This window comes from Dermacentor variabilis, chromosome 6, assembly GCF_050947875.1.
Source record: "Dermacentor variabilis isolate Ectoservices chromosome 6, ASM5094787v1, whole genome shotgun sequence".
In the NCBI taxonomy this organism is placed as follows: Eukaryota; Metazoa; Arthropoda; class Arachnida; order Ixodida; family Ixodidae; genus Dermacentor; species Dermacentor variabilis.
The window spans coordinates 161,334,392-161,354,495 of NC_134573.1; the positions used below are offsets into that span (position 1 = coordinate 161,334,392).

At 45.7% G+C, this 20,104-nt stretch overlaps 3 protein-coding genes across 6 annotated transcripts in view; 1 reads left to right on the forward strand and 2 right to left on the reverse strand.

Moving 5' to 3' along the window:
• Window positions 1-2,213, reverse strand: part of Ctps (CTP synthase) — a 43,636-nt gene extending 41,423 nt beyond the window's left edge. Inside the window, exons 1-5 of one of the 4 annotated variants that reach the window (XM_075696493.1) lie at window positions 2,063-2,213; window positions 1,468-1,695; window positions 1,204-1,373; window positions 388-489; window positions 203-319 (exon numbers count right to left, since the gene is read on the reverse strand). In XM_075696493.1, coding sequence (XP_075552608.1) covers window positions 203-319; window positions 388-489; window positions 1,204-1,373; window positions 1,468-1,633 — 555 coding nt within the window. In that variant the 5' untranslated portion in view covers window positions 1,634-1,695; window positions 2,063-2,213. The remainder of the gene's footprint in view (window positions 1-202; window positions 320-387; window positions 490-1,203; window positions 1,374-1,467; window positions 1,696-2,062) is intronic. The other 3 variants (XM_075696491.1, XM_075696492.1, XM_075696494.1) reach the window with 3 other exon arrangements.
• A 133-nt stretch (window positions 2,214-2,346) lies between these two features.
• Window positions 2,347-6,761, forward strand: SA1 (stromal antigen). Its single transcript, XM_075696490.1, has 2 exons — window positions 2,347-3,195; window positions 3,581-6,761. Exons 1-2 carry the CDS (start codon window positions 2,524-2,526, stop codon window positions 6,224-6,226), a joined length of 3,318 nt encoding a protein of 1,105 aa, XP_075552605.1. The 5' UTR covers window positions 2,347-2,523; the 3' UTR covers window positions 6,227-6,761.
• Window positions 6,762-16,565: 9,804 nt separating this feature from the next.
• On the reverse strand, window positions 16,566-19,908 carry LOC142585608 (uncharacterized). The gene has a single exon (XM_075696497.1). The coding sequence runs from the start codon at window positions 19,542-19,544 to the stop codon at window positions 17,604-17,606; it is 1,941 nt and encodes a 646-aa protein (XP_075552612.1). The 5' UTR covers window positions 19,545-19,908; the 3' UTR covers window positions 16,566-17,603.
• Window positions 19,909-20,104: the final 196 nt, after the last annotated feature.

Genomic DNA, 20,104 nt, shown 5'->3' on the forward strand with positions numbered 1-20,104 from the left:
ACCACGACGGGTCTTTCTGTCTCTTAACATTATGCCTAGCAATCTTCAATCCATCGCTCTTTGCGCGATCCTTAACTTGTTCTCAAGCTTTTTTTGTCAGTCTCCAAGTCTCTGCCCCATATAATTCTAAAGAGTGTGCAAATAAAAATTATATTTTTTACATAGGCACCTCGTGAACACTGCAACTCCAAGCTTTTCTTACCTGTGGCACCAGGCTGACATGAACGCAGCAGAAGTTTTCTCTTTTGACACGGAACTGAAACTGTCGGAAAGCCTCCACGAAGGGCATCCCTTCAATATCACCTATTGTTCCTCCGAGCTGCAAGAACAGGTATAAAGTGAGCCGTTAAACATTATTCTGCAGCGCATTGCATTGTCATGCATTACCTCAATAATGCAAACTTCTGGTGTCTGGTTAGAGTCATTGACAGGAATAAGTGCAACTTTCTGAACCCACTCCTGAATGGCATCAGTGATGTGGGGAACAACCTGAAAAAGGTTCATAAAATTTGTAGCTTCTTCATACAGCAACACTGAAGCACAACCATGCAAATAACATACCAAATCTCATGAAAAATTTGTTTGGTGCTTAAAGCACAGTACTTTCTTTAAAAGTCCACAGGATGCTATGAACTCTACATCATACCTGTATTTGTTTGAAACTAATAGCACTGCACAGGTGCCATGCAATACACCAGTGAAGTAAAAGTGCAGTACCGTAAAAGCTAGTTTAGGGTTTTAAGCAAATGAAAGTACACTTTTATTTATTCTACAGCTAAATAAGCCAATGCAAAATACAAACACACCAAACTCGAATGGACTTTTATTTCTTTAGCAACTGGTACTAATTTTCTGGTTACAGTGCCAGGTCTATGCAAGTAACTTGGCTAGTGTTTATCTCAAAATGGTAACATTTGCTTTTAATAGCCTTATAGAAGTGTGCTTACATGCTTGGGTTAGGTCTACTGATAGCTTTTCTTAAACATTCCTGTGTTATTTAGCGAACTAAGGATGAATCGTGTGATTTTCCTACTTTGTATGATATTCACTGTCAATTCACTGTAAAAATTGTTTTTAGCCAGTGTTGAAAACACATACGATGCTTCAAGAAGACGATTAGCCATGGTCGTCAAGATATTTTAAAACTGTTGTTATCGCAGTTTCTGCAAGATCTGGTACAGCGTATGTCTATAGCAAAAATACCTGCACAGTCTTGCCAAGGTAGTCCCCCTTTCGCTCCTTGTTGATGACATGCTGATAGATTTTTCCAGTTGTTATATTATTGTCCCTGTGTAACGTGATGTCCAGAAAGCGCTCGTAGTTCCCCAAATCAAGGTCGACTTCGCCGCCGTCGTCAAGAACGTACACCTCGCCTACGAAACAAAATCAAACTTTATGTAACGCCACGAAGAAAAACAGAGCGCTTGACAGAAGAGCCATGAAGATGGCTGGGAAAGTCTTAAGTACCATGTTCGTACGGCGAGAAGGTTCCGGCATCGATGTTTATGTATGGATCTATTTTTATTGACGTGACTTGGAGGCCGCAAGCCTTGAGGATGGTGCCCACGCTGCTGGCAATCACACCTTTGCCGATGCCGCTAATGACACCGCCAGTAACCAGAATGTACTTCATCGCAGCGACTGGAGGCTGGAGATGGGACGGGCCTTACTTTCACTGGCACAAGGTACGAACGCCTGTAGGTGTTTACGTCAAACCAGATTAGCGCGGCAAAAGACACGAGCGCTCCCGCCTGTGAAAACGTTATTTCCCTCCACGCACGTGGCCTCGTGCGCACGTTTCGTTTCTCCGCGCGATCAAAAGACAGGCAGCTGTTACACACGGCAACAAAGGAAACAAGTCAAATGACATGCGCGGGAACTCGCAAGAGGCATCACGAATCGTGCTTCCGTGATGGCGTTAGCAGAACCCGACAAGAAACGAACGAGCAAGTGTTCACGCTAAATGAGGACAGCAAACGAGTACCGCGTGTTTACGCGTTGTACGATGTCAGTGGCCTGCGAAATATAACACAAATAAGGAGACTGTAACGCTTTTACTTACAGTGCGACTCCGTGAGACGTTGTTCTTCGCGATCAAAGTCAGATGTGACCGCACAGTCGCCGCGAGTCGCAGTGCGCGCGTCATTCATTCGCTGGGGCCCGCTGGTCTCCTTGCCCCTGCTGAGCCATGCGGCGCATATCTATATAATCGACATCGTTATCATTTTGTGCCAAACTGATGAAAGTATTGAGCGAAATGTCGTCTTAAAACAATATACTAGCTTTTTTGTTATTATTGTCGGACGCTTAACGTTAGCGGTTAGAGTTGCAATCGCAACCATGGTGTTAAATAGCCATCGACAACACGGGTCAAGACGCTTACGTGATGGCGGCACTTCGCGCCGAAATACTTTAGCTTGTGCTTACTTGTGCTGTACGTTTATGTGTCACGTATGTGACGGCGTCAGTTGGAAAAGCAGCAGCCTGCCACTTCAAGAGTAAGGCAGCCCAAAATTCGCGGCAATGATCCTCCGCAACGCCATTGCCGGGAGGAAGCGTACACGACAAAGTGAGGACGATGGCACCGACCACTCGGGTCTCGACCCGGACGACTTCTTTTCCGAGTTAGACGACGGGCTTAATGAGTCGAACGATAACTCCTCAGAAGTCGAGTTCGGCACCAGGTCCCGCGGAAAGCGACGTCGGGTAGGTGAAGGCGGTCGTGGAAGAGGACGCGGGCGCGGTGGTGGCAGAGGCCGTGGAGGGAGACGCAATGCATCGGAAAGCATAACAAGCGAAGACCCAGGCACTCTTTATGACGTGGTCAGGCTTGGTCGCCACTCGCTTACCGCCGTGGTCGACGACTGGATAGAGTCGTACAAACAAGACAGAGATGCCGCTCTTCTGGACCTAATGACTTTCTTCTTCCACTGTTCTGGGTGCAAGGGCCGCATCACACCTCAGATGCAGGTTACCATGGAGCACAATCAGATCATTAGGAAAATGACTGAAGAGTTTGACGAGGAGAGTGGTGACTACCCGCTCATTATGACGGGCCCCCAGTGGAAGAAGTTTCGGCAGACCTTCTGCGAGTTCGTGCAAATTCTGGTGCGCCAGTGTCAATACAGCATCATCTACGATCAGTTCTTAATGGACAACGTGATCTCCATACTCACTGGATTGTCCGATTCACAGGTGAGCTAAACACATCAGTTTCTTACTGTGTGCCGCAAATTAGGGCCACTATTGAATACGCACGTGCGCGTATGAAAAAAAGTAAAGCGTGGGAGAGGAAAGACAGTATAATGTTGGTCCGGTTTGAAAAAAAAAAAAAAACGAGATAAACATGTGACCCAAATAAAGTATTGTAAGTGCTCTTTGCCGCGAACGTATTAACGAGAAAATCGTATGAACCGAGAGCTAGCAGGCATGGTTCTGTTGTATTAGCAGCGGTGACCTCTCTATGTGAAGTGATTGTCATTTGTTAGTTTCAAGGTGAAGTATTTTATCCTCCATGTCTGCGTAAGTATTTTTCTAGTCTGGCTGTAACCTAACCTGGCGGAAACATGCTTTCATGCAGGTTCGTGCTTTCCGGCACACATCGACACTGGCTGCAATGAAGTTGATGACGGCACTTGTTGATGTGGCTCTCAACTTGAGCATAAGCTTGGACAACACCCAACGTCAATATGAGGCAGAGCGGCAGAAGAACAAGGACAAACGTGCAACTGAGCGTCTTGAACTGCTCATGACCAAACGCCAGGACCTGGAGGAAAACATGGAAGAGATCAAGAATATGCTAACCTACATGTTCAAAAGTGTGTTTGTCCACCGCTATCGAGACACACTTCCTGAAGTGCGTTCAATTTGCATGCTGGAGATTGGCCAGTGGATGAAGCGGTTCCACCAGCACTTCCTAGATGACAGTTATCTCAAGTACCTGGGCTGGACCCTGCACGATAAAGTGGGAGATGTGAGACTGCGGTGCCTGCAAGCACTGCTTCCTCTGTATTCTTCTGAAGAGCTAACAAGTAAGATGGAGCTGTTTACCAACAAATTCAAGGACCGCATAGTTACCATGACTTTGGACAAGGAGTATGAAGTAGCTGTCCATGCCGTCAAGCTTGTCATTAGTATCCACAAGTTTCACCGGGAGATCCTAACTGATAAGGACTGTGAGCATGTCTATGAGCTTGTGTACAGCTCACACAGAGCTGTTGCTCAAGCTGCTGGAGAGTTCCTCAATGAGAGGCTTTTCCAGCCCGACGAAGCGGCGGTGCAAGGTCTGCGCACAAGACGTGGCAAGAAACGTTCAGTGAACACTCCGCTGATCCGTGACTTAGTGCAGTTTTTCATTGAGAGTGAATTGCATGAGCATGGTGCCTACCTTGTGGACAGTCTAATCGACAGTAACCCTATGATGAAAGACTGGGAATGCATGACTGACCTTCTGCTTGAAGAGCCAGGACCAGAGGAAGAGCAGCTGGATGATCGGCAAGAAACTTCCCTCATTGAGATTATGGTCTGCTGCACCAAACAGGCTGCTACGGGTGAACCACCAGTGGGAAGAGGACCCAATCGCAAACAGATGTCGAACAAGGAGATGAAGCAGGTGGCCGATGACCGTGTCAAGCTGACAGAGCACTTTATACAGGCATTGCCAAGCCTCCTCAGCAAGTACATCGCAGACCAGGAAAAAATTGCCAATCTTATGGTGTTGCCACAGTATTTTGATCTGGAGATCTACACGTCTAGCAGGCAGGAGAAGTCGCTAGACTCGCTGCTGAAACTGATACAAGAGATTGTCGAGCGTCACGACAACACAGAAGTGCTTGAAACGTGTGCCAGAACCTACGAGGCTCTGTGCAGTGAAGAACTAGCTGTTCATTCACGTTGTGCTGTGTCGAGGGGAACGCTGATTGATTCTCTTGTTGGCCGATACAAGCAGGCCCTGGCTGCTTATGCAGAAGCAGGAGAGGATGCTGATGATGATGATATCTACGCAGTACAGTCGGCACTCAAGAAAGTATCAATATTTTATGGGTGCCACAACTTGGGTCCCTGGACCATCTGGGAGGGAATCTTTGACTATTGGGTCAAAGGTGCCGGAGAGCGCAGCTTGTCTCTGGAAGGTGTCAAGCATGCCATTTCGTGCTGTTCATCGGGTATCATGTGGGACCTGGCAGTGCTGGATGAAGGCAACATTCAGATGGCACACGTGCATGCCTTGAGAAACCGTCTCCGCGAGTTTATGGACACCATGGTGTATATGCTTCGCCATTGCACTGGTGCCTTGCAGGAAGAGGCCTTTGTGAGTATCTGTGACCTGCTCGTCATCTTCTGCCGGCAGCTGGGTGACAGTGAGCCCTTCAGTGCTCTTGTCTATGAACCGGATCGTGCCCTGCAGGCAAACCTTGGTGAGTTCATCCAGAATAACGTTTTTGTGGAAGATGACTCAGCCGCAGATGACGAGCAAGATGAACACCGCAAGATTGAAGAGCTACACAAGCGCCGCAACTTCTTGGCCTCCTTCTGCAAGCTCGTTGTGTACAATGTCATCAGTGTACGTCAAGCTTCGGATGTCTTCAAGCACTACGTTCGGTTCTACAATGACTATGGGGACATCATCAAAGCAACACTGGGAAAAGCTCGCGAGATCAATAAGGTCAACTGTGCACGCACCATGGTACAGTCGCTCACATCTCTCTTCAATGCACTGGACCGAGACCAACTGGGAAATATTGCCCGTCAGGATGAAGGTTTTGTTGCCATCAAAGAACTGGCGAAACGGTTTGCCTTGTCCTTTGGCCTTGACCAAGTCAAGAACAGAGACTCCGTCGCAGCTCTTCATCGTGAAGGCATCATTTTCGCTTGTACGCCATTCGAGAACCCGCTGAATCCCCTGGGGCCACCGCCAAACCTTCCTTTCCTGGAGCTTCTTTGTGAGTTCACAAACAAGTTAATGAAGCTGGACAAGAAGGTCGTACTTCAGTACCTGGACAGACATGTCCAAGCCAAACTGCCAGCTTCGCGAGCTGATGACTGGCAGCCTCTGCTCCTTTACCGCACGAGCCTCGTCCATGGCGAAGCTGAGCAACCTGTGGCGAGAGCACCAGGACGTCAATATCGGGGAAGAAAGCGCCAGCGTGAAGACGATGACCACGCGGAAGAAGAGGAAATAGACCAGGACTCAGACAGGGGCTCAGAATCAGAGTTTCGGCAGTGAGCCAAAGTCATCACTCATTGTAAACTTATGTCAGTGTGTATTGGTCAGATACTCTATGTTTGACTGTGCACAAATTTGTATTATTGTTATTTTGCTCCATGCAGAAATTCTTGCATGATCAAGTTGTGCAAAGCATGGAAATGTCAAAGATTCCCCACACTTGAGTGAGCCGCCAGTAACATTTTCACACCCATTTTGTGAAATTGAACATTTGGTATTCATGCTTTCGCACCAAGCTTATGTTAAATTATTAGTTCGTTCTGGCTCCTGCAAAATGCAACGAAATGTGACAAGTTAGTTTCCGAAGTTCTCTTTGTTGCTTTTTGTATAAGGCACGAACTTATTTGTTTCCAATGAGTTTGGAAAACACTGTTTTTGACCATTCTATTACACAAAATGGACGACCAAATGCGTTCCATTGCTGGCTGTGGCTATGAGAGGCCATTTAATCAGTCACTATTTTTTTTCTGGCACTAACATTGTATGCAAGGCAGTGTACATAGATACTTTATTAAAGCATTCAATTTATATCAGTGTTCTGTTTCTGAGTTTAATATAATCCTGACGTATAGCATGTGAATATATAGGCATGTGCAGGGTTGTTCACTCTTCATGAGAACACCTCAGTAGTAGTCACTGTGATGAAACATCTCTGTCCACTTCTAACCCAAAAATTAGGTTCCCATAATGGAAATTTTGATGTGCTAGATTGGTTCATGGGCCTGAATTTCATATTAAGGCTTCTATGAGCACTAAAATACTAAAGATATCAAGCCCTCTGCCAATGAAAGTTCTTAAAGGAGGCTGAAATGAAGCAGTCACAATGCTGCCCTTTTTTTTAACTTAAAAGTGCTTTGCTCACAGGATGATAAACAAAAGGCATTGCCATGTCACAATAAAAAAGGACGCCAACCAAAATGTCTTGTTAACAGGTAGACATTTCAGCTTCTGTACAAAAGCCTTGTGCACAAACACTTAACTGGTCGAAATGGCAAACTTAAGTACGTTTTAATACCCAACCTAGGCATCTTGCGTATTCAGGCAAGAAATTGCCGTCACGATTCAGCATTTTTTTTTCTCTGTAGTCTGGATAGAAAGGGCCTCGAGATACTGCCGTGAAATCCAGCCTCTTGCCTTGGCAATAATGGAAAGCTTGTTCCAGTCAGCGTCACGATTAGAGGCTGCCAAGTGTTCCACAAGCACATCAGACGAGACATTCTTTTTGGCATCATACATACGTTGCTTCAAGCACATCTCGAAACTGCAACTTTTGCCAATGTAAGCATAGTAAGTTTGCACATGGTATTTTGTACACAACACCTGGAAACCTTTCCTTCTTTAGCCTGTCCTTCATGTGCAACAATTCATGCTGCAGCTTTCGGATAGGAACATGGGCCATAATGATTTCATAGGTTCTCAGGACGGTTGCTGTTTCAAAAAGTCCTTGAAGCAACATGTGTATCATGTCAAAAAGAGGAATGTCGCTTCCAATGCACTTGCGGAGCGCATGTCAGCCTGTAATCACGACTGTAGACAAGGCTTCCATTATTACGAAGGAAAGAAATTGGATGTCACCACACTATCTCGAGTTCATTGCTATACAGAGCACAGATGAAACGCTGAATTGCAACGATGGCAATTGTCCACATGCATATGCAAGACGCCTAGGTGTCATTTCAACCCGTTAATTTTTGTGAACAAGGCTTGAGTACACAAGCTAAATGTCTAATACTTATTAGCAACAAATTTTGAATGGCATCCTTCCTTTTTGACATGAGTTTACCACCTGGCCAGACAAAATGTCAAGCCATCAATTTCAAATGTATTACCCAACAATTTTCCCTTGCCTGACTAGCAACCCTGCTCATGGCTGCATTTCTTTGCAAGTTTATTGTCAACAATTGCCTCCATAGTAACAAATTGTTTGTAATGTTACCCTGGGAGAGTTGCTTTCCTTGTTTCTCCTTTTTTCTCACCATGAATAGTTAACAATACTGCTGAAATTTTCTCAGTAGTTCCCAGCTAGAGGTTGTTACTATCTCGTATACCTGTGCGCTGTTTATATTTATGACTTGTAACAACTTTCCCACAAATAAAACATCTTCGGCTTGGGCACGAAAATTCCGCTATATTGAATTCAAGGTTTACACATTAGAATGAATTGATGGGTATTACATCATAGTGGGGACTGCAGATTACTTTTAAAGTGATTAGCATTGTTTGGGAACTTCACCCAGTTTGTAGTCTGTATATAACCTCTTTGATGCACCCAGCGACCCAAGTTATCTATTAGCTTGGGCCACTAAGTATGTGCTAGCTGCTATCTTGCTGAGCAGACAATTTGGGTCACTGGGTACCAGTGGCATAGCCAGAAATTTCATTCGGGGGAGGGGGGGCTCACGTTGGAGCTCTGCCTGCTCCTTACAGAATTTGTCAAGGGATCAAATACATGAATAATAACTGCATTGCCATTGTTCAAGGGTGCTGCGAACGAATTCTTGGATACTACGTACTGTTAAGACAAGTAAAATATGTATCTTTTCATAAAAGAAGGTATCCATATGTCCCAAAAATTGTGCCATTAACTGATATCAACACTTCCACATTTTTATCTATTGAATAAGTAAAGAAAATATCACAAAAACTTTAGAACTATATCAGTTCGAAATCAGCAAAGGTGTGCATGCCGCTGATATGATAAATGTAAAGGCCGTGAAATGAATGAGTAGAGGACAAATATTTCGATGAAACTTTGTCATTCAAGAACCTTGTTTATATTTTTGTACGTATGCAATGGCCAGGGAAAAACCTCAGTGATGCTGTCCTTCATTCCGATGTATTGCGCAGGAGCAGCTGTCACCGGTTGTGTATTGTAATTGCACCAAAATTACAATCGCAACAGAGATCACATATAAAAGGCAGGAGTTCTGCAAAATATACATGAGAAATGCGAAGAGAAAGCTTGATAAAGGGCAAAAAATAGTCACTGGAAACAAAGTTCACTGCATGTATCCACAAAACCTCACAACAAGATATTCAAATATATGTATAAGTCTCCAACAGATCTATGTATCTAAGCAAAGTCACTGTACGCAAGGTGTCTCAGCTAATTTTAGCCAGAGTTTAGGAATATATGCCAATGCACTCTAAGATGACGTGACCAAATGCATGTTGCTCACTTTTGTATGTAGTGTGTCAAGCTACTTTTTGTATCTTGCTTAATTAGATTTTTAGTCAAGATTGATTAATCAACTTGTGAAGTAACGAAGCTAGGAAAAAAATTCCTATTAGAAAGTTGCAGAGCAGTTTTCCAAATGCCCGAATAAACAGTTTCTGTCTTTCTGTCTATTAAGTATTAGTGTATTTCAGCTTACTGATGATGCCCGCGAAATACAACACACCATGTGACATGCCCGCTTACACATTGTGATTGCATTCTCCCGAACGTTCCGCGCACAAACAGCCATAGGCGCACTGCCGCTTAAAAGGTGACAGGGCAGTGACGTAGGCATTGACTGTGCCATTTACATCACCGATATGCTCCCCTCGTGACAGTTCGTTATAGCGATAAGCAGATGCAGCAGTTATTGCTTGTGCTGCCGGAAGCAACAAGTCCATCATTTTGCGACAGCTGTAAGCAAATTGAACATCCCTAAATAAAAAAAAAAGTTTTCAGAAGGCCTAAAATGGTAGAATAAGAGTATCCTAAATGGCCAGACACCGTCTTTCACTGAATTTACATTTATTTTTCATGTGTTTTGCCAGCAAATGCTCAAAGAGGTCACCTTCTGCAGTGATACAACACTAGGATCTTCTGAGAAGGCTTGCTGTCGCTGCCTTGAGCACCGTCGGTGAAATGCTGTGGCAGACTTCAATTATCTTCTCCTGTAAGGATTCTGGAGTCGTCCTTTCCATTGTGTATATGTGATCCTTGATATAGCCCCACAAGCAAAAGTCAATAGGGTTTAGGTCGGGTGACCTTGCTGGCTACAGGACAGGCTCGTTTCTCCCTATCCACTGCCCTGGGAAGGTAACATCAAGCCATGCTCGTGCTTGACTGTAGGTGTGGGCTGGGGGCCCCGTTATGCTAATACTACTTGCGTCAAGCTGGGCTAGTGTCATGTTGCAGCAGAAGTCTTCAACCGGCCCTTTGAGGAACTCGCATACCTATTGCCAGTCAGTGTTGTTAAAAACACTGGGCCAATGACTGTGCTGTCATATATTCCACACCAGACGTTAAAAGACCACTGATATTGGTGGCGGGATCTTCCTAGCCAGTGGGTATTTCGGTCGCTCCAATAGTGTGAATTGTGGATATTTACTTGGCAATTTCGGGAAAAGTTTGCCTCGCCAGTCCAGGGTACCTTGGCGAGAAAGTCAGAATCCTGCTCCTCCTGAATCAAAATCAAATTGGCAAAGTCGAGTCTCTTTTGGAGATTCCTTGACTCCAGGCATTGATGCAACTGCAGATGATAGGGGTGCAGTCCAGCTGTTTTCAAAATGCTCCAGGTAGTCGAGTTGGACACACCGAGCTGTGCGCCACGCTGCGCATGCTAACGTGTGGATTAACCACCATGAAAGACAAAACGTTGGAGTGAACCTCATTATTTATGACTGAAGATCTCTGTCTCTTTCTTGTGAAGCTTCTGGTTTGTTAAGCGACTCGTAGGTGTTGATAATTGTCATCCGGCTGGGTCGAGTGCTCGGGTGCCAGCTTCAAAATATTTTCGCAGCTTGCCGTTTCTGTCCGCTTGCAGCTCCTAGGACAAGGATCATGTCTGCTTTTTCCTTGTTGGAAAAAGGCATCACGAAATTGCTCCCGCTTTAACAGCCAATGCACGATAGTCTGTTTATCGCTGCCTGAAACTATTACCTACCACCACCACCACCATGTCCGTCAGCCGCTTTATGCAGCGCAAGCGATAACGGTTGGTAGCTTAAATCGAACAGCCAACGCTTGCGTCGCTACCCTGCCGCTTTTCTAAGCGGCAGCGCACCCATGGCTGTTTATGCGCAGAATGCTTGGAAGCAGCGCAATCACAATGCGCATGCCACATTGTGTTTTTTTTGTATTTCGTGGGCATCTGCAGTAAGCTGAAAAACACTAATACTATTAATAGATAGAAAGACAGAAAGTTTATTTGGACGTTTTGCAAACCGCTCTGCAACTTTCTAATTTGAATTTCTTTCCTAGCTTCATTGTTTCAGAAGTTGGTTAACTAATCTTCACTAATCATGTAATTAAACAAAATAGAAAAGATAGTGTGACACACTGCATACAAAAGTGAGCAACATGCATTTGGTCGCGTCGTCTTTGAGTGCAACGGCATATTTTAAAACTCTGGCTAAAGTTCACTGAAACACCCTGTATAATGCATCAAACAAGGCAAATGGACATGTTGCACAATCACAGATAACAGAATCCTAAGCCCCCCCTCCCTCCACTCGCTCTGATGCATCGCACGCGATGGAAGGCGGCATGCTTTCTCCCCGCTTTTCTCCGTTGTGCACACAAGACTGACCCACCATCATCAGCTCAACCCCCGCCTCCTACGCTTTCACTCGCACTCGCACATGTTATCGCCCCTGGACTTCATACAGAACATGACAGTGGCAGCGACGACAGGAATGCACCTTGAGTTTCCATATAATTGCTATCGCAATAAGAGTATCCGGCAACTGAAGAGTCCTGTGGCTCATGACTTTCTGCAAAAGAAGAAGTAACAAAATCGACCTTTCACCACGCGACAACTCGCTGCGCCGCAATGTTTTCTTTCTTTTTCTTTTGTGGGGCAGGGACGCCGAAATGAAAAAAACGCAAAGGAAAGCATGCTGGCCACAACTGAATGCCTACTTTGGGCACCTAATGAGGCTACCAAAGGAATATTGAAGAAAATGTGAGACGCTTCGTCCACAGAGAACCATATGCATTCTGCACGTTATCCTACACTGGTGGGAAAAAAAGACTTTCCGGAGAGATTGCGATAACATCGAAGTGAAGGTGATGCCCTTAAGTAAATGAGTTGCAATCCGTCGAGTCCCTACAGCGGTGGCGGCGAGCGACCATTGCTTCTTTTTCTTGTCTGCTAGCCAGAAAGCGTCCAAAACTCTGCGAGGCCAAAATCCACTCTGCGAAAGAAAAATGAACACGCCCCAAAGTGTGGCGCGCGATTGTCAGGGCAACACGTGTAAAATGCATGACCTATGGCTGGCTCTGGCAGCCGCGGTTAGTGAGAACAAGAAAATTTAAAAGGCTCAATGTGTCCTCGCAAATAAAAGTAAAAGTAGAAAAAATAAATAAGAATGTAGTTACCTTTGCTGGCTTTAGTGTCTTGACATGGATGCTTTGGCACAGGTGAAAAAAATGTTGATATTTTTTTCTGAGACATGACAGCACAAATGAACCATCACAATGCTTCGTTTCATCGGACCTCGCTGCGTGCTTTGTCAACTTGTCTGATAGTGTGTTGATTTGGCTTGTCTCATTGTGTGGTTCGATGTATGGCTTTAGAAAAGTCAATGCACCTTTGGCGTCAAATGTTTATATTAAACCCACAAAGACCCGCAATTCAAAAGCTAAAGGACGACTTTCGAAATGTCAGTGCACCTCTTGCATCAAAAGTTTATGTGATCTTTGTACCATATAGTTTCGGAATTGAAATCCATGCGCTCCATAGATTGCACAACATCCGTGAGACGCCGCGACGAGCCTGCTCACCATCAAAACACCCTTGAAACTTTGTGCTCAGATGGGGCTCTTTGTGTCATGTGGCTCCAGGTGCATGGGCGTTGCCACAAAATCCAGCCCGAGTCACAATCTTCGCGCCGAAATGACTTTTCGAGCGTGAAAAATACATTCTAGACAAAATCCTGAATGATTTCCAGCACCAAAGGTTGTTTTGCATGGCAGTGCATGACAGCGAAAAAAAATTTCAAGGAGGGGTGGGTAGCTGAAGCCCCATAATCCCTCCCCCCCTCCTGCCACGGCCAAGTGTCAAACCTGTGATCCCATGCTCTGCAGCAGAATGCCATAGCCGCCAAAACGGATATATGTACAAATATAGTCCTCTGTTCAAGGGAATACTTGAGTGCAGAGCATGTCTGGATTTTGCTCTCTCGCGAGAGTATGATCGCCTAGATTTGCAGCAGATAACTTGTGGTTGGTACCTCTGACTCCTTTCAGCACACTTGTGCAATGCACTCACATAGCTTCCTCAGCCATGCCAGCCAAGCGAAGGCAGCACATTTCATTCTTCTCTCTAACAGTGAACCGCACTGTACTCAATGACTTCGGCACATAGCGATGTAGCAAACCCTCAAGAGTTCCACTTCAATGTTTACTGTATTGTTACAAAGATAATTTTTTCTCACTGCAATTTCCAGAGGAGAAGTGAGTGCTGGAGCATATTCTAAACTAAACGGAATCACTTCATAACAAACAAGCCAGAAAAGATATTGAGCTCAACCATACCGGACTTTTTATAAGATTCATGGCAATTTTTCAAGAAATGTACTCGCAAAATATTTACTTTGAAAAATTTTGCGGACAAATAAGATTTTAATTGCATATGTATGCCAAAGCACAGTGCACAAAATAACTGAGCAAGGAAACATACACACTGCATTACGATTGTCTGGAGTGGTCAGGCAAACAGCTCCAGACTACACCTGTGACATCTGGCGGCAGCTGCTGTTTAAGATCAGTTAGTAAAAAGGATAAGCAGCTTGCACGTGGCAACCTGCAGGCTCAGGTCTGCATGTTGCCTATATACAGAGAGTTGCAGCTGGGAAAAAAGTAATTGCTGAACTATCACCGCTGCCTGTCAGTAAAATGTGTGCATGCATTTTGATGAGACTAAACACACCTTACATAAATGCTCATTATGCATTGCCAATATACTAAGTAAGATCTAGTGATCTTGGTCTAGTGATATTGAATCCAACTACTGCTGCGGGACATCATGTGTCGTGTGAAGCTGCTTGCTCAACCATTTCAGACACATTTGATTAGGTCTGTACTTGTTGACAGGATCCACGTGGACTTGGCTACATTTTATGTCATAGCAACAGGCAGCAGGTCATTCTGCTGACAACAGCTGAAAGAAAAAGAGAAACTATTTCTTACGACTTTTAGTCCAAGTCATCGCTGTGCATTTAACAAGTAAATCCACATAAAGGCACCCCTGTAGACGTTTTCCCTGTTTCAATGCATTAATCTACAACTGCTACATGTGGTACCAAGTTGCTTAGCTAAGCATCTCATTTTTGAAAACTCAGGTTCAGGCTCCCACATTATATCTGCAGTCATACTATTACTGCTCTGAAAAAAAAAAGTACATCGAGTAAGAGCAGTGATAACAGCTAGTGTTGCACAAGCAGGTTATAATCCTGATAAGAGGATGTAAAGCAATGCTACACTTAAGTTAACTTTTTTCACACAATGTGACCGACGTTTATCAGAAAGTCGTCATACCAAGTTATGGCAGGCTTGTATCTCCATTCAAGAAAAAACAAATGTAAATGTGTTCATAGTGCACAAGGTTAAAAGCACTCTGGGATGGTATCATTTTGATATGACCTGGATGAGAGAATCATTAATCACGGAATCATTAATCAGTCAGTGCACTAATACAATAAAACACAATTGCGATGCCAATTACACCAATTTTCAACATATTACCCAAGTGTGCCTATGATGGCCTCAACAAATCAATGATTCTAGCAAATGACATCCTGTTTTAATATGGTCATTTTTATGTGAAAGTGGCCACAACTTGTACACCAATATGAAATCCAGCACCATTCTACATATGCAGTCGGGTCAGCCAAGCTCTTTAAAAAGTAGTTGTTAATATGTGCGGGAAAAAAGAGTGCCCAGACTTGAATGAGGCCCCCAAGAATGACTATGAGACCGGAAAGGACATTCTTTGTTGTCCTCAGCAATGCCCAGCTTGTATTGCCAGGCTGACGTTCTGAGTGCGCACCACCAGCACTCAGGGTATCTGGCGCCACATGCAGTCGTTCATGCAATGGCCATCTAGAGGTGCCCCACATTTGAGACTCGTATAAATGCTGACAGCCAACTGCAATGACGTAGTAGGCAGAATATTCTTTTGGTCAGCAGAAAGACATATATGTATTAAAAGGCATGAAAAGAACACACATATAGACTGGCATACACAAAGCGCTACTTCCAACAAATTTATTCAGAGGTAAACAGACTATTTATACACAAGGAGCTGTTGCAGTGCATCAGCGAAGTCGTGTTCCAAAAGTGCAGTACTTCGAATGATAATTATATGGATGCTACACTCACACCACACTCGCCTGCTTCAATAGTTCTCTCTATTATCAATTCCACCCACTTATTGCGACTTCTATCAGCAACAGAGCATGCACCAAAATTTGGCATGCACTTTTGAAATGACCTTCTCTGACGTTCCTTACCTTATTTTGGTACTGCCACAGCCTATGATTCAAACATATCTCTGTTTGACCTGCATATTTCCTACTGCACAATAAAGGTATGTCACATAGCACGCCGTCCTGACAGGAAACGCACTTGCTCTTTACGACGCAAACTGGTGCTTTGTGAGGACAAGGGTTGGCCCTCCTCCCCGCAAAGCACAAGTCTGCATCGTAAACTACGAGAGCAAGTAAGTCTCCTGTCAGGTTGGCATGATGCTAAGAAATAACTTTATTGTGCGGTAGGAAAGACATAGGTCAAACAGAGCAACATTTAAATGTTAGGCTGTGGCAACGCCAAAAAAAGGTCAGGAATGGCGGAGGTCACCTGGCGATTCACCATCAGGATTGTAAGTGCACGCCAAACTTTGACACATGCTCTATTGTTGCTAGAAGTCACGATAAGAGGGTGAGATTGATAAGTGAAACAAGAAGAATTATTGAAGCAGTCAAGCACTGTGTAAATGTAGCATCATTATTGTTGTCACCCAAAGAACTGCACTATCTAAACGCGACTGCACACTGAAGCATTGTGAGAGCACCTTGTGTATAAATAGTCTGTTTTCCTCTGAATAACTTTGTTGGAAGTGGCACTGTTGTGTGTCGGTCTATTTGTGTGTTGTCATTTCTGCACTTTTGACATAGGCACGCAAAACCAAAATGCCAATACTTCCATCCTAAAGTAGTAAGACATGTTCACTTCTCAAATGTAAATGAACAAGAAAGCAGAAATGTGCTATATATGAAGTCAGACTTTCAGCATAAGTGGTTGCAGTTACAGTGAGTTAAATGCATTAATGTTCTAGCCAAATGACTCCACATTTTGAATAAATCAGCAACAACCTCCAGATTAAAAAAATAGAAAAGACTCCAATCCACATAAGATGCATTTATTATTTTCCTTCTATACAGGTGGCAAGAAGTTAACCAGATGTATTTATATTAGAATACATCATGCCGAGCCATATGAATTGAAAGGTAAAAGCATGAGTAAAAGTTTGCATTAGCACAATTAAATAAAATGGCTTAGATCTTGTTGCAAAAAATACAACAGAAGTGTAGAAGGTGTAAAGATAAAGTGTGTATATAAAGCACATGTATTTGGCACTAGTATAAACATATTCATAGAGTATTGCTGCTTAAGAACTCTGAGCAGTGCACGGAATGTAGCAGAGAATGAGATTTGCAGGAACAGAGGCTTTGTGAGATCAATTTAAGGCAGGTACTACCAGTACTATATTGCTAACATCTATGTCTACATTGCTACCGCAGTAAGAGAACTGCCCCTATTGAACACTCATGCATGACAGGCCTTAACAGCAAAAGGCTGCCCATAGCTGCCATGGAGCATATGTTAGCAGGTTAACCATACAAGAAAGCTTGAAAAGCTTTTTACTCAGACTGAATGCACCATGCAAGTTAAAACAGCACTCAGAAAGCACGTAGTCCTATATGTTGTGCATACTTTGAACTGCTAGGACGGCATCACAGAAGCTAGATACATACTTGTATGCAAGGATAAACAACAACTTGAGAGGATTTGTAGACCTTAAAAGGCAATTCTCCAGCCACAAAGCAGCTGAATCCACAGCAATGCAAAGTCAAGAGCAATACCTGCATTCTTGCAAAAAGGAACTATTTCAGAGGATGCGCTTTATGAACAAGATGTTCTGATGGCATGAAGGCATAAGATTTTAAGTCAGTGCAACTATGACAAAATAAAAGACTACAACACTGATGAAAGACTTCACAAAATTTCAAACACACAGACATGATGTACAAGCACTTAAACAAATAACACACAAAAATATGACCTATCCACAGTGAAAACAAAATAGCACAAATCTACAAAGGCACCCCCTCTCGGTCACATTATTTTACACAACACAAGTTGTAAAATGAAAATAACACACTAGCGAAAGTTTATGTGCTTTGTAGAAGCAGCAGCATGCTGGCCATCTGCTTTGCGCTCTCCTGAACAGCCTTTGCTTGGCAGACCATTAGGTCCAGGTAGGCAGGGGTCTGCAGACCAAGCACTGTCACCTTTATCCCCTTTTCGCCCAGGTTTCCCTCTAAGACCAGGAATACCAGGCTCCCCTTGGTGACCTGGGAGGCCGTCCAGGCCAGGTATTCCCGGTTCCCCTTTGTCTCCCTTACGCCCAGGTTCACCTCGTTCTCCAACTAAACCAGGCCTTCCATCAAAACCAGATTTCCCTGGATCGCCTTTCGAACCGGCAGGTCCAGGAAGGCCCAAGGGTCCAGGGCTGCCTGCTTCCCCCTTTTCCCCTGGCTCTCCCTTCTGCCCATCTGCTCCTCTGGCCCCTTTGATACCTGGTGGCCCCTGAAGGCCAGGCTCTCCAGGCATGCCTGGTGGGCCTGGGGGCCCACCTATCATAGAAAAGTCCCTGTCGTCCATGGCACCCAAAAGAGTATGCCTTGCATACTTGGCTACTGATGATTCCCCTTTGTCACCTTTTTCTCCCTTAGGTCCCTGCCTTCCAGGAGGCCCCGAGAGCCCAGGCGGCCCCATCATTCCTTGCGGCCCATAGTCTCCTTGAATGCCTCTTTCACCCTTGGGTCCTGGATAGCCTGGAAGACCTGGGAGCCCCTGCAGCCCCATTTCTCCAGTTAAACCCATAGCACCAGGTGGTCCCACCTCTCCTGGCTCACCAGAAGGGCCTGCTTCGCCAGAACTGCCCTTTTCTCCTTTCTCACCGGGTACTCCATGCTCACCCTTCAGCCCGAGGTCACCCCTTTCGCCCTTCGCTCCTGGCTTCCCAAATATGCCAATGCGACCCCTTTTACCTTTCTTCCCTTCATCTCCCTTTTCTCCCTTCGGCCCTAGTGGTCCTTTCAAACCCGGCTCACCTTTCTGACCGGGTGGGCCGGGTGGGCCCTGCACGAACGAAGTGGGAATCGAAACACCATCTGTTGTCACAACCGAACCGGGCTCTCCTTTATCACCTTTTTCGCCGTCCACACCGGGTGCACCAGAGACGCCAGAGTCTCCCTTCTCACCTCGCAGCCCATCACGACCGTTCACACCGGTGTTTCCTTTTGGGCCGGGTAGACCTGGCACGCCGGGGTCTCCAGGCAGGCCGACGAAGCCGTGGTCACCCTTGTCGCCCTTCGGGCCCGGAGGTCCCACTTCCCCAGGCGGTCCCGTTCGTCCGTCGAATCCGGGTAGTCCTGGAGGGCCTGGGGGACCCGGTTCGCCCGGCGCTCCTTTCATGGCTATAACTTCCGTGTATCCAAGTGTGCCACCGTGAAGCCGCGTGACGGACCTTTTCATGCCTTTAGTGGATCGCACGACGACGCCTTCACCTTTGTCTCCCTTGTCGCCCTTCGGCCCTGCCACACCGGGCAGTCCCATCGGACCGGGTTCGCCTTTCGGGCCGTCGATGCCGATTGCACCCGGAAAGCCTGGTTTGCCCGGGAGCCCTGGCGGACCGGGAGGACCGAGTTCTCCTATTTCGCCCTTCGCTCCGCGCCTTCCTCGCCGTCCCGGCGGACCTGGAGGACACAGGCAGGCAGGCTCGACGTCGCGCCGCCGTCTTCGCCGTCTCGCTGCGAGGAAGGCCGATGAGAGCTGGTCAGCCGCCTGGCCATCTCTCCGGACTTCGAGCTGGTACGTGCGCTCCTCCAAGCTCGCAACTTTACTTTCAAGGGCGTTCACTCTGAACAAACACAACGCAAGCATACCCAGTGCAATGACCAGCACGGCGACAAAGCTAAACGCTATCCAAGCGGGCACCAACCACACTCGGCATGGCTTCTTGACAGCACTGTCGTCGTTTCCGCAAACTTCGGCTGTGTTGGCAGTTCCCGAGTCCAATGAGCCGGTCTGTTTCATCTTGGATGAGAGTCAAGCGCTGCACAAATGACGCGTTCACGTCAGTGAGTAGTAGCGTTTTGCCACACGCGACACGCATCAAACGGAGAATCAAGAGAACGACGTGAGTTGCATAGTGGACGAGGCGCAGTAGCCGATGTCCTGAGTCGACTCCACAGAGCCGCCTCACTCATTCAAGAGTGCTTTTGAAAAAACACTAACGAGCAATATCTTGAGCGTCCACATCGCGCGCCCCACTTAACGCCAACAAGCTTTGAGTGAACCCGTGCCTTGCGTGGGTCGCTCTCCGTTGCACCTCGGATAAACGAATTAATCAACTTGCGCGCTCTAGTTCTCGGCAGCGCCGCTAGGCGTAGCGTGGCCGCCGCGTGGCCTCAGTTTGGTTGTTACATGGTTGTTACGGATTGTTGTTTCTTTTTTCGCTGCTTGCTGCATTTTCACTTCGCTATTGAGAGGCCAATAAAAGAATGACGTGCTAGTAAACACGTGACGCACATCAGCTAATCGCTGAACGCGTGTTATTGCCTATCATAACACGATGAAAACTTGACATCGATGCA

Coding starts and splice junctions, on each gene's coding strand:
- SA1 (XM_075696490.1), top strand. CDS start 2,524: ATGATCCTCCGCAACGCCATTGCCGGGAGGAAGCGTACACGACAAAGT. Junction 3,196..3,580: donor CTGGATTGTCCGATTCACAG/GTGAGCTAAACA, acceptor GCTTTCATGCAG/GTTCGTGCTTTCCGGCACAC.
- LOC142585608 (XM_075696497.1), bottom strand. CDS start 19,544: ATGAAACAGACCGGCTCATTGGACTCGGGAACTGCCAACACAGCCGAA.